Consider the following 14,489-nt stretch of genomic DNA (forward strand, 5'->3'; position numbering starts at 1 on the left):
AATTTTTATTTAATCTTAATATTTCGTTTCTGTTGATAGTTTTCTAGTTACAACGTCAAAGTTTTTAATCAGGTTATTTATATTATAAAATATAAATAACTACAATAAAAAATGTTATATTTTATTACTTTATGTACAATTTATCTTGATTGTCTGCGCCATCTATACTGTAAGTTCTAAACTAGTAGAATTAATAAAAAAGGAAACTATATCGTGTTGGTAAAGTTAATAAACCTTTTAAACACGGAGAAACAGACGATCTTCTCGCATTTGTGTTATCCGAATACTAAATCTTGCAAGTTCGAAATCGTTAGAAAATGAGTTGAAAAAAAAAGACTGTCTGTTGGTGGGTGCCTTTTTTATCCTACTTTCGGACATTTGCTTTTTTATCACAATTCATGTCTAAACTAATTAATGATCGTCTTAGATATTTTATCAGGTTTTTTGTTGGGTTTTTTATTATCTTCCATGTTGTCTCAGTCATCAATGACATAATCAATCCCCAAATCATTGAAAACTGCCACCTACTTGTTAGGGGAGAAACATGGATAGTTGGTTATATGAATATCCCTTCATGAGTCAAACATGTTAGTATAGTCAGATTTGAAATAAATACACATTTTAAAAGAAAATATGATTATTTTGTTTATTATAAAATGAATACTCTGGAAACACGTAATTTTTTATTCAAATGCTTAATAATAAAATTCGCGTATGATTTGCTATTAGAGTGTGTCTTAATTTATTATTCAATATTTTGGTATAACCATTTAGAGATACCCCAGCTGTTTATCCCATTCACTTCAACGGTGTTTGTTTGTAAGTAAGTTGTAATGTTTCCGTTTTCTTCAGTCGAAACTTGGGAAGTATCAGTAACTTTTACTTGAATTTGATAGTCTGTATTGCCTAAAAATAATTGTAAAAGAAATTTTAGTGTTTGTGAAACTCAACTAAATAAAATAACAATATCTAACAATAGTACCGCCATATTGGTTTAGCGTCACTCCCAGATATTAAACGCAATATCTTTGATGTTAGCTGTACGCCTGCACATTGGAGTTTCATCCCTTGACTTTTCCGTTTACCCTTTAGATTAGAATGATGGCTTTGGTCTTCTCTGCACTGCGAGTTCTATCCCGTGATTCTGTCATCCAGTCTTTCAGGACGTTGCCCGTATGTCTTACCCGAAATTGGAGATCCAGCTCGTCCAGCGCTACTATCAGCACAGCGAGATCATCCGCAAAAGCGAAGGGAGTTATACCTTCTCCATATTCGCAGTTCATGGCCCCATCATATGCCAGGTTTCATAATACAGTAAGGGTGTAATATACTAAGTTGAACAATTCAACTTGTTCTATTTGTTATGAGAAGAAAACTGCACTTCCAAATATTTAAAAAGTATTGTTGAAGCTTTGAATTAAAAAACTGGCCTCTTTTGGGTTGACAAAAAAGAACTATTTTACTGGTAGTGTTTCTTATCTTTCATTAAAGAAAGATCTTTCGGACAGATTAGAAGCCTTCGAGTTATGGGCCTACAGAAGGATATTAAGAATGAGTTGGGTGGATAAAGTCACAAATGTCGAGGTGTTGAGAAGAATGGGAAAAGATAAAGAGGTTTTAAAAACAATTAAAGTCAGAAAACTGCAATATCTGGGACATGCCATGAGGTGCGAGCGTTATAACTTGTTGCAATTAATACGGCAAGGAAGAATACAGGGTAGAAGGAATCGCGGAAGAAGACGCATCTCCTGGTTAAACAATTTGAGAGGTTGGTTTAACTGCATTTCTGCTGACCTCTTTAGAACAGCGGTATCGAAAGTGCGAATTGCCATGATGGTTGGCAACCTACTTAGAGGAGATGGCACATGAAGAAGAAGTTTCTTAATTCTTGCTGTTATAATCTAGACTACAAGATTTATTGATGGTTTCAATGATTGAGCTAAATAAACGATACCTGCTCTTATAGTAAATCCATAATTTTGTGGCGGATCTTTTATTCCTCCATATTTGTATAGCTGTAAGCTAGAGTTTTGAATTGGATGTGTTTTATTTTCTTTAGAGCTGTACACAAATCCCTCAACCATTCTGAAACATAAATTATCTGTAAACCTTCCATTCGCTAAAATGGAACACAAATGCAAATAATTAACTGATAGTGAATTTCTGAGTAAAATACTAACATTATTGAACCTACCGAGAAGTAATTATTGGGTTACAGGTATGACGTAAACTAAAGCAATCTCCTTCATCTGTAATAAATCGATGCACACATCCCTTCCAAATGTAACTCGCATTATTATGGCCCATGTGACGACTTTTGATTGCATCTATTTTCAGTTTATGTACTTGACCATCAATTTTTACTTTTACTATCAAAGTCCCAAACTGTTCGTAATACGTAGTTCTAGATCTAAATACAAACCAAATAAATAAATTGTTATGTAAACTAAAAGTATACAAAAATGGATAAAATCACTCCCAAATATATTATTTCATAATAAGAAGAGAAGATATACGTGAATTCAAGTACTACAAAGTAACAGCTATTGAGATTATAAGCGAACTACACAAGCTCAAAATTACAAAAAATCCAGTGGTAAATGTTAAAAGATGAAAAAGATGTTCAGGTTCAGGTTGGATCAGATAATATTCCTGGGAAAGTATGGAGAGGTTTATAAGAAGTTGGTTAACCGATTTGTTTATTAGAATTATGAAAGTAAGACAGATGTCAGATGGATGAATTGATTTTATGTGAAAGCAGAATTTTGTCATGGTTTAGTGATTAGTCCTTATCTATTCTCATTAGCGTTTTATAGTAGAATAGATTATCTAGAATGTTGATTTAAATATGGAGGTAATACTACAAGTAAAATTATAACTTTGAATGGTAAAAAAACTTTGAAAAGGAATATTTTTAAGTACCCAGCAATTCCGTTTTAAATTAATGGGAAAATAGATGGAGATGCATGTACTAGAGTTAAGGTTAAGGGATAAATTGATTGCAAAATGGGGAGGGGCATAGGTAAGGATGGTTAGGATCGAGGGTGTTAAACACCCAATACAAAGAGTAAAGACCAAAGGTGATCTGGTGAAGATGATACTAACATAGAAATTTAATTTCAAAAGTCGACCCCACATAGGATTAAAGACAAAGAGAATGATGATAATTGATTCATCTTGTAAAGCTTTTCGATAAAAGGTTTGAGTCATTGATGAAATCATGGGTTTCATAGCTTTTTTTTTTAAAAATTTGGTGTTTGGTAATTATCTTAGCTCTTTAAATTCTACTTATCAGTAAAGGTTAAAAATTTTCTATTTAGTTAAATAATAAACACTATAACGTAATCTTCACTCATACAAATACATACTTTTTATAGTTAAAATTTTCTTACCTTTTTAAATTAAGAAAGTGGTCTATGTTCCATTTTTCGTAGGCCAAGCATTTCGCAAAATTTAAGGCATCTGCATCTTCAAAATCAAAGACGGATAAATCAGTTACCCATATACCTTGAACTTCAACTGTATGGGTATTACTAATATTATTCTGAAATAATAAATATAAGTTATTTACTAGAGTAATAGACTTTTTATTTATACCCCCAGTTTTTATTTATACACTTAGTATGCGTGCGAAAAAGAATGTCATATAGGGCATAAACAAGAGCTGAAACATCAGTAGAAAATATAATACTAAGAAGAACTGAGATGAAGACACCAATAGAAGTAAAGGATGTAGGTATTACGTGTCATTGGAGGCAGAACAATGTGCTTACTTCTCTTAGGGTAGGCAAATACCTAATAAATTGTTTAAGCTAGCAATTAATAAAAATTTGTCCTGATTTCTAAGACTCTGGTTATACAACCTAAGTGTCTCTTATATATATATATATATATATATATATATATATATCTTATATATATATATATATATATATATATATATATACAAATATAAAGACTTTACACCTCGATCTCGATGTGAGGTTAAGTGGCAAAAGCCTTCTAGATTTTGGTTCTTGGGTGGGATCTGTCCCTTTTGATTATGTTATCTTCTTAACGATCTGTTTCCATTTTTCCCGTTTCTACTTTTCAATGCCATTCTCTTATTTCTGCATTTTATAAGTCTTCTTAAAGTTGTTAGTGTGGCTTAGCCATCTAGTTCTACATTGCTTTATTTTGATTACGATATCTTCTTTCAGTACTTTTTTAATCTCTGCATTTGTTCTGCGTCTATATTCATCTTGATCTGTTATTATTGCCTACATACATATTATAAAGTTAATTTCAAACTTTCAAACAACAAAAAGAAAAATCTGCATCTATTTTAAATCATATAAACAAATAATAAATGAAATAGCAAGACTTACATCAAACTCAGCCATTTCTCCTCTGTAAGTCACTCTCCACGCTTTCAGCGCTTCAATTAAGCTTAGTTTAAAACCGTCGGGAGAAAAGGTTTCTCCATGATCTTCATTTTTATCTATACATGGGTCCAAACTGATAGAAGCTTTTAATTTAGTATCACCAATTTTCAAGAATATATATCCTGTTTGTTTACTGTAGCTTCTGGTAATTTTCAAAATCAAAGTGTCTCCGTATTTATTTGATCCTTCCAATGAGATTACATCAATCGTCTGAAAAGTATCATAACAAAAAAAATAATAAAATAAACATATTAAACAAAAATATAGTAAATAAAAACATAATTTGCTAAAATAAAATATTAAAAGGAAGCGTATACATCAAATAAAACATAAAACAATTAATTAAAATCCTTTGTAAAAGGTATATATTTCAAATATTCCTTTACAAAGGATTTTAATTAATTGTTTAATATATGGTATACAGCCAAATACAGGAACGTAGATTCCTTGTGGATAAAACAATTAAACAAGTAGGATTTTATAAAATTTTAAACCTAAACCTTAAATAATTAAGACCCAGCCCGGAATGAAGAAACTGATAAGTTTATTGCAAGAAGCTCAATCATTGCCGAAGTTAGAGTTATTGTATCTTCTGAGATTGTTCCTATCCAACAAAGGTTTGATCTTAAAAAGACAATGTGAGACTTTCTTACTCAAGATCTGGACAATCAGGTAAACAAGTTGCAAGTTGACCCACGCACTTACAAAGAATTTTTTAATATTCTAAAAACATTGTTACGTAGTCACATACTTCGAGATTGTCACACTCAGTTCATTCCAGAATTAACTTATGCTTAAATACGAACTAAGCAAGACGTTTTATTAAAAATGCAAAACATGAAAGAGTTATTAACCTCAATAAAAACAGCCAAAATCGAATACATCAGTCACATCGTGGGAAACAGCGAAAGGTATGGGTTACTGCCATTAATTTCACAAGGAAAAATAAGAGGAAAACGAGGATCAGGAAGGCAAAGGATTACCTGGCTGAAAAATCTACGTACGTGGTTCAACACAACAACCACAAATATTTTCAGAACAATAGTTTGCAAATTACAGATTGCCATGATGGCCGCCAACATCCGAAACAGATAGGCACTACAAGAAGAAGAAGAACTACGAACTTGCTCAAGGAGTACCAGGCTAATTATAAGATATATTCATTCTCTCATGACAACTTACGAGGCTGGCTGTGACCTTATGAGATACCTGGTTGAGGACAGAAAAAAATGGTCCAAACTATTAAACGATCTCGACATGAAACAGAACAGCAGGCAGAATGGAAGCTAATTAATGCCAATTGGAACAAAATACAGTTTCTGTGTTTCACCAGTGTTATAAAGAAGCTGTAAGAGAGCTGAACGTGTGAAATTAGACTAGAACACTACAAATACTTAGATACCTGGGTCTTAAATTGGAGATGACACTCTCATTTAACAACGTTGTTATGAGATCAAGCACAAAATCAGTGCAAGGAACATCATCTGCAAGCTGGACCGGCTTTTTAGTGAGCACAACTATAAATATTAAGTGTATAAGTACTGGCATTTTGTTTTACAGCAGGCGAATATGCTGTTTCAGTGTGGAACCTCTCGGTTCATACCAATCATTTTGGCGTCGCTGTTAATGAGACCATGAGAATTTTTAGTGGCTGTTTGGAACCTGCTTCAATCTGATTTAAAAACACAATATTTGACATATCACCACAACATGTGAAAGAGGAATGACAGTTGAAATAGAAAGGCAGCAGAAAATAGAACCGAGCACCTGATGTATATATGCATTACTACTATACCTCGCCTACTTAACTCCACTAAATGGAACATCCAACGATAGACCCATGTACATATTACATTACATACTCTCTGAGACATCTAATCCCTTAATAACAGACTTGTAGCCTTACATAAAGCCACAAGCTTCCTTAATAGTATATCATTCACTTGGCTCGGCTTCGGGAACGCTGAAAGCGTTCTCTGCCCCTTGTAGTAGGCCAGTGCTGGGCACTTACAGATTACATTAAGAGGTTTCCTCCTTGTCGTAACATATATGTCTCCTTGGGTTATCTAATATTTCAAGTAGACAACGGTTTATATATGTTGACTCACATATAGACCCACGGAGTCTAGAGGCCAGTGAGCACACTAATCGCCAAAGAGCAAATCTTAGAGTACACTAGTCCAAGAGTCCTAGAACCTTCGCTAGAGAAGCTCCTTGGGATTACACCAGTCAGTACTGAAGAGCATGCTAATGAGTCACTGGTACCTGAACATGAATTACTTGGCACCAACTGTTGCATTCTGAGCAGATTGAAGTTGGAGTGTCAAACTGCAAAAGTTAGTTGACGGAGGTACGTAGTTTTCTGATCATATATTAGTTTGTAGATTTATAAGCTCTGTGTGACTTTATGAAGATATTTTTCATTTAATGACCATACCAAGCACCATCATACCATCTATCATAAATATAAAACTTTTGATTGATAGGATGTGTGTTCTAGACACTGAAAGTAAATACGTAAGGTATGAACTTAACAAAGAGTGGAACAGTGTCGTAAATTTTATAATTAATATATACCATATGTAGTGCTTGATCATAAGTCATCTTCTTTTTAATTCTTTGTATGATATAGTAAATCTGGTCGATAGTTGATATACTCGCTCAAAATACTGACATTTTCTTCGTCTGTAAGCATTAAACTGCCTCTGAATTTTATTTTTTAATACTTTTTCCTGGATTCTACTACAGCCACTATCACTAAAATATCACGATAGTTATCGCATACTTTTTTAGACCAGTCAGTCCTAATTTTATCTAAAGGAAGGACTGCCTGATCTATCTATTGTGTTATGATATCTTTTTTTTCTTGATTTGACTTAATCAATTTTCATATCTAAAAAAAATATTGTTATAACTTACCTTTTGTGAGGAAAGTAATGGTTGGGTTTTCTCTAAACGGCGAAACTTTTTCCTTAAATTGCTCAGTCTTCGCTTAAACTGGAATAAGTGTAATTTAGTGATTATTTATTAGAAAAAAAAGGACAATGTTGTAGTTCAAGTTAATAAAACTTTCCCTGTGCGGGTTCTAGGAAGATTAATAGTCTTATTTTTTGTCTACATTTCTAGGAAGAGAGAGTTGTGTCTTTAAAGACACCGCGCCGAATAGATAGGAATTATTTTAGGCGGTAAGAAAATGGAGAAATAAAAATAAGGGAACGAGGGATGGGAGGGCATCTTAGAAAATTTTTTTTTAAGTGCTTGGTTGTCAAAGTTGAGAAACAATGAATTTTTTGAAAAGCAATGAACTTAATTGAATAGTTTAAAAACAAAAAGTTTGTGAGTGGAAGTATTTGTTCGACATGTCTTGGATAAGTTTAAAGATAGCTAAATTGGAGATACACTGTAAGTTATTTGCTTTCTTTATTTGAGGTGGCTCAGAAATTTTATGATCTTGGTTTTGGGCCGAAGAAGACGAACGATTGTGTTTTAGTTCTATATATATTTTGAACAAATTTTGAAAAAAAAATTGTTTTTATCAGAGGGCAGAAATTGACTGTTTTTCATCAGGAAGTTGGTTCTATTTTATGTAAAAAAGAAATTTTCATATAAAAGTACTGGAGTCTTAGACTTGTTAGCAAGTCATTTTTAGGTACGTTATATATATATAGAGGATTAAATCTATTATTATCTGGTCTATACACCCCAATTCTGCCATTTTTAGAAGATTGAAAAATTTTCTCATCTGTAAATATTAACCTATTCCAAAAATCTTGATTTTGTAGTTGATGGTTTAAAGCAACTATAAGTCTTGATTGCTTCTGTTGTAGTTTAAGAGCTTGTTTTTTTGCTGCAGTTTGGTACCTAAGACTCGAAGCTTTAATTCTGGGCCAAGTTGTTGTCTTTGTTCCCGGAAACTGTGACATAATTCTTACAGTTTTCGCATATTCAAAAGGATTCTCGAAACGAGAATGACAATGTCTAACTTAGAAGCCACTGTTAGAATACAGGGAGAGAATTCTAGATCCTTTGAGATAAGGGATGGACTCAGACAAGGGGATGCTCTGGCTTGCCTCCTATTTAATATTGCCTTAGAAAAGGCAGTCCGAGATACACGAATTAGGGATGGTGGTACTATTTACAATAGATCGATACAAGTCTTAGCATATGCTGATGACATTGACATAATAGGGCGTAGCAAGCGAGATGTTGAGCAATATCTCCTAGAATTGGAAACAGCGGCGAAACAGGTCGGTCTAGTCATCAACGAAGACCAAACCAAGTACATGTTGGTTACAAAGGATCCGATAGCAAATGAGGAACGAGAAACAGTCTTTGGAAGTCATACTTTTGGACGTGTTGACAACTTCACATACCTTGGGTCGCTATTGACTGCTACCAATAAAACAAGCGAAGAAATCAAAAGACGAATAAATCTTACAAATAGGGCATACTATGGACTCCAAAAGTATTTCCTCTCAAGAAACATTCAAAGAAGAACTAAAATTATTATATACAAAACATTGCTGAGGCCGGTCCTCACATATGGAGCAGAAACATTGACTCTAACGCAGAAAGATGAAAGACTTTTGGGAATATTTGAGCGTAAAATACTCCGCAAAATATTTGGAGCTATAAACGACCAAGGGGATTGGCGTAGAAGATATAATTTTGAATTGTATCAGCTCTTCGATGAGCCAGATGTCATAACGTTCATTAAAACACAGCGACTTAGATGGGCTGGACACATAATACGAATACCAGAAAATACGATTGCTAAAAAGCTAACCACAGGAACACCTGTAGGAAGAAGAAGCAAAGGCCGACCGCGAATTAGGTGGTTAGATGGAGTTGAAACCGACTTACGGATATTAAAAATCAGAAGATGGCAACATGTTGCCAGAAACCGAACAGAATGGCGACGAATCTTAGAGCAGGCCAAGATCCACAGAGGATTGTCGAGCCAAAGATGATGATGATGATGGTTTAAAGCAACTATAAGTTTTGATTGCTTCTGTTGTAGTTTAAGAGCTTGTTTTTTTTGCTGCAGTTCGGTACCTAAGACGCGGTGCTTTAATTCTGCGCCAAGTTGTTGTCTTTCTTCCCGGAAACTGCGACATAATTCTTGCAGTTTTCGCATATTCAAAAGGATTCTCTTCTAATCTCTCCAAACGCTTACGATCTTCATGAGCGGTAGATATTTTTGGTCTTGCAGAACCTTGCTTTTTTTCGAGAGTTTCTTGTTCTCTCCATCTTTTATAAACATTAAAAACTGTTGCTTTGCTTACTTTAAAATGGTTCGCTATGGCAGATAGTGACCAACCATCTTCTAATTTTGTTATAATTCTTGCTTTTAGTTCTTTGCTAGCATGTGGAGCCACTTTTTGAGGTTGACAGAATAAGTTATCTGACAAATTTTAAGATTTGGCAGTGATAGTGACAGTATGTAAATAATAAGTATTTATCCTTCAAAATACACTGCTCAATTTTCTACAAAATACGCTTTAAGAGTCGTATCAGTTATTTTGGGAACCAGCTGTACATTAACTGAAACTTAATGAACTACTGAATGCTCAGGTTTTTGTGAAAATCAGTATATGTTTTATACATCTCAAACATAATAGTATATTACTTTATGAGGCGGAGAAGCATGACTTTTCTTGACGCGCCCGATATTACGCGCGGAACGAAGTGAGGCGCGTAATAGAGGGCAAGTCAAGAAAAGTCGCTTCTTTGCCGAATAAAGTATACTATTTTTTCTTCAAACGTAGCAATTTTCAACCATAAATAGTACAATTCATACGCTATTTTTACTTGAAATTAACTGTGACAACTATCAAAGTCGTCTAGATGTTAGAAATTAAAATAATTAAGTCGTCGGTGGGATTTGCGTCTCCCTGTTTACAGTTGTTTGACAGTTGTTTGCAATTATTAAAGACAGCTTATTGTTGTTGCAACCGCAAGCGCAAATTTAGTGCGAAAATGGAAAACCTAAACGAAATTGAGTCCGCGGCTAATGATGCAGTAGCACGTTTGGGGCCCTCCAAGTCCGGAATAAAGTATCGGTTAGCGTACAAGCACTTCCAAGAGTGATGCAATACAAGAGGAGTACGGCAAGTTACCGAAGACGTTTTACTGGCATATTTTAATATAATGGAAAATGAAAATAAATGGAAATCTTCTACAATGTGGTCACGATACTGTATGATAAAATCCGAGTTAGTTATTAGAAAAAATGTGGATATAAGCAATTTTTTAAAGTTACGTGCCTTTCTGAAAAAAAAACAAGCGAAGGATATACTGCAAAGAAGTCTAAAGTTTTCACTAAAGACGAGTTTGATAAATTTTTGTTTGAAGCGCCAGATAAGTTGTATTTAGGATTAAAGGTAAAAAAAATTATATTGCAAAGCATGTAGCATACTCTACTAAATTATAAAAATATTTCAGATTGTTTTGTTAATTGGGGTTACCGGCGCCTGTCGATGCGACGAAATGGTAAAAATGAAGACTGTGGACATTGAGGATAAAGAAAATGTAATAATTATCAAAATCCCAGACAGTAAAACACGACAAATTAGATCTTTTACGATAATTGGTCAAAACTACATTAAACTGTATAAAAAGTATGCATCACTGCGGCCTGAAAATTTCACAGAAAACCGATTTTTTATCAAGTACCAAAATGGAAAGTGTTACCGAAGCGTCATGGGAATACATTCGATCAGCGCAGTAGCCCAAAAAGTAGCTAGTTATTTAAATTTAAACGATGCAAGCGCATACACGGGTCACTCTTTACGACGAACTTCAGCAACACTTTTAATTGATGGAGGCGGAAATCTAGAATGTCTCAAACGACATGGGGGCTGGAAATCAAGCACGGTTGCCGAAAGATATAAAGAGGATTCAATAAGAAATAAGAACGATAATGCTGAAAAAATTTTAAACCCTCATGATTCGCCAACATCGGGAATGATTGCTGAAAGTTGTTCTCGACCATCAGTATCATTAACAATTACCAATGCGTATCAAGAGTCGGGAACATTTTTGAACGGTTTCAATTTTGAAAATGCCTCATTAACTAATTGTACTTTTAATATTACTATAAATAAAAATGATGTTTAATTGTTGTTAATGACATTTGTATTGTTGCTTTGTGACATGTTTCATATTGTTGCCATGACAACATTTTTCCCTCCGCCGTAAAGAAATGGGAAAAAAAACTGCTGCCGGCGGAGACATCAAACTTTGACAGGATCAAGTTAGATAAGTAATGTCATCATTATTTGACGTTTGAAGAAAAAAACTGTTACTTACCCCTACGATCGTTAATGTAACATACAAAAATATAACTTTCAGAAAATACCTTCCATCTTTTCTTTCATAAATTCCAAACTTTGGTGCAGGATTTTTATCCATACATTTCACAAACACAATAAATAAACATGAAATTAAAAGGCATGCGATGTCTAAATAAAACATTGTGTACCTAATGATTAATCATTTTAGTCTACAAAGATAATTTATCGGAAGACATAATTATCAACTTATCATTTCTGATAATTTCATAATGATAGCAAAGATTGAACAATGTAAATAAATTTTGAACTAACGATATGTATTTAGTTAAGTAATAAATATTAAAAATCATTCTTAAAGATAATGCGTGCCGAAAAATTTAGTCTCTCTCAAAAACATAGAAGCTATTACAGGATTTTTTGTGTAATTGATAAATAAAGTAGAATAACGTAGTTAATCAAACTCACGTTTTTACATACATACATTTAATAATAGATCACCAGTCAAAAAAAAGTGACCGCAAATATTTTTAATTCAATTAAGAGTAATTAATTTTTGAACAAAAATTTTATTACTTATATTATTTATTTTCTAAATAAAATACGCTGCTCATAACGTATTGATGATAACGTATTGTTCGTTTATATCAAATTAATGCTTCTTCTTCTTCTTTTTGGCTTTTATTCTACTGAATAATCAGCCAGTACATTTGTTTTGTTAATTTTTGGGCCACTGTCGTGAGTCTGAGAATATATCTCATGCCCTATTATCAATTATTATCAGTGAATATAGACATTTTTTCTACATATATCTACATTTTATTTATGTTTTCTATTTTCTTATAGTTGGTTTAAAGGTTTAAATGTTAATATTGGATAGGTTATTATTAAGGTTATAATTTTATATGGTTGATCTGTAGGAATCTGAGAAGAATTTTGATAATTTTAGGATTAATCTCGCATAGATGCATTATATGTTAATTGGGGTTTTAATATTAATTTTGATCAGCTCCTGATAGACATCATAATCTTTTATTTTGTTTATTGGGCATTCCCAAAATATGTGTTCTAGTATATCCATTTGCCCACATTCACAGTATGGGTTATCGCGAATGTTGATTTTATATAAATGTACTCCTGTCAGGCAATGACCACTCCTCATTCTAATAATGGTAGTAATATGCCGCCTATCTATATATGGGATTGTGTCAAACCATGGTTTATTAGGAAAAAAATTTTGTATGTTGTTATACCACTTGCCTTTATATTGAAAAAGAATTCAACCAATTATTGTGATGCATAGAACATACTTTATTTTTTAATAATGGCATGATATCCAAGTTACCTAATCGAATTCTAGCAGGAATATTTAATTCAGCCCCAATCTTTGCCAGTTTGTCAGCTATTTCATTTCCCTTGATATCATTATGTCCAGGAATCCAACATAATCTAATATCTTTCCCACATGTATTTAAATAGTATAGTTTCTTTTTAACTTGCAAGACTCTGTAATCCTTTGTTGCAGTTATCATATTGTTATTAATGTTGTCTATAGCGCTCTCTGAGTCCGTAAATATTATAGCTTTATCAAAATTTTTTTCCTCACAAATCATTAGACCTTTTTGAATAGCTATTATTTCTGCTGTACAGATATTAATATAAGTGAAGGAATTTTTTCAGAAAAGGAATAATTTATACTAGGTATGTGTATTACTATGCCCGTTTTGGCTTCCTCAAGGTTTTGATTTTTTGTTTTTTTGAAGCATCTGTAAATATTTGTATGTAATTATAGTAATACGAATTTACAAAATTGTAATATTCCCAAAGGTTATGGGAACTATTTTTTTTTAATAATGTATAATTGGTACATTATAAGTGTAGATATCATATTCATTTGAGTAGCAGGCTGGTATGTCACTTGTGTTCATTGATGGTAAAAACTTTTTAACTGCTGTTAGAGCGTCAATCAAATATGTTGGATTTTTTCCCTTCCAATATCCTTGTTGATAACCATGATATTTTTTTAAGTCTAGAAGCATATTTAATAATGAGTGATTTGGAGTTGTGCTAATCTTTGCTATGTATTTCGTGGCAATCCATTTAAATCTATGGTGTAGATCGATAGTTGCACTTTCTGTTAAAATGCCATTAGTGGGAGTAGATTTCATTATCCCATGTGTTGTTCTCAAAGCTTGAAATTGTATTTGGTTTAATTTCATAAAATTTTGTTGGGAGAAGTTATTAAAATTATACTAGCGCCATAATCTAATTGTGATTGTATCAAGCCATTATATATTAATTTTAGTGTTCTTGGGTCTGATCCCCACCATACTCTACAAAGAGCACGTATTATATTAATGCCCTTTTGGGCTTTATTAATCATGTTATCTATTTGGTCTGACCAATTTAGATTGTGCTTAAATATTATACCTAAATATTTTTTCGACAGAACATTAGAGATTATATAGTCAGTAATTTTTATATCTGGTGGATTACTAATAGGTCGGTTCATTTTAAACCACAAAGTCTCGCATTTTGATGAGGATAGTTTACGATTATGTCTATCAAACCATTTGGATAATTCATATAGGATAAAGTTTACCTGATTTGCTATATGGTTAAAATTACTTCCTTTTGTTAAGATAATTAGATCATCTGCATATGACAGAAGTACACAATTTTCAGGTATTATTGTGTATATATTTTTAAGATAAATATTGAATATATTGGACTTAAAGGTGAGCCTTGTATTAGACCTTGTGTAGTATGCGAG

General features: G+C 32.8%; 1 protein-coding gene across 1 annotated transcript; it reads right to left on the reverse strand.

Annotated features, from left to right (window-relative positions):
- Positions 1-619: 619 nt before the first annotated feature.
- LOC140435211 (uncharacterized) lies at positions 620-11,940 on the reverse strand. The gene is made up of 7 exons (XM_072524006.1): positions 11,736-11,940; positions 7,344-7,421; positions 4,368-4,634; positions 3,393-3,544; positions 2,195-2,410; positions 1,955-2,085; positions 620-906 (listed from the first exon to the last, which is right to left on the reverse strand). The coding sequence occupies exons 1-7, from the start codon at positions 11,898-11,900 to the stop codon at positions 746-748; spliced, it is 1,170 nt and encodes a 389-aa protein (XP_072380107.1). The 5' UTR covers positions 11,901-11,940; the 3' UTR covers positions 620-745.
- Between the last annotated feature and the right edge of the window lie 2,549 nt (positions 11,941-14,489).

The sequence above is a fragment of the Diabrotica undecimpunctata genome, chromosome 2, assembly GCF_040954645.1.
Source record: "Diabrotica undecimpunctata isolate CICGRU chromosome 2, icDiaUnde3, whole genome shotgun sequence".
NCBI classification, from domain to species: Eukaryota; Metazoa; Arthropoda; class Insecta; order Coleoptera; family Chrysomelidae; genus Diabrotica; species Diabrotica undecimpunctata.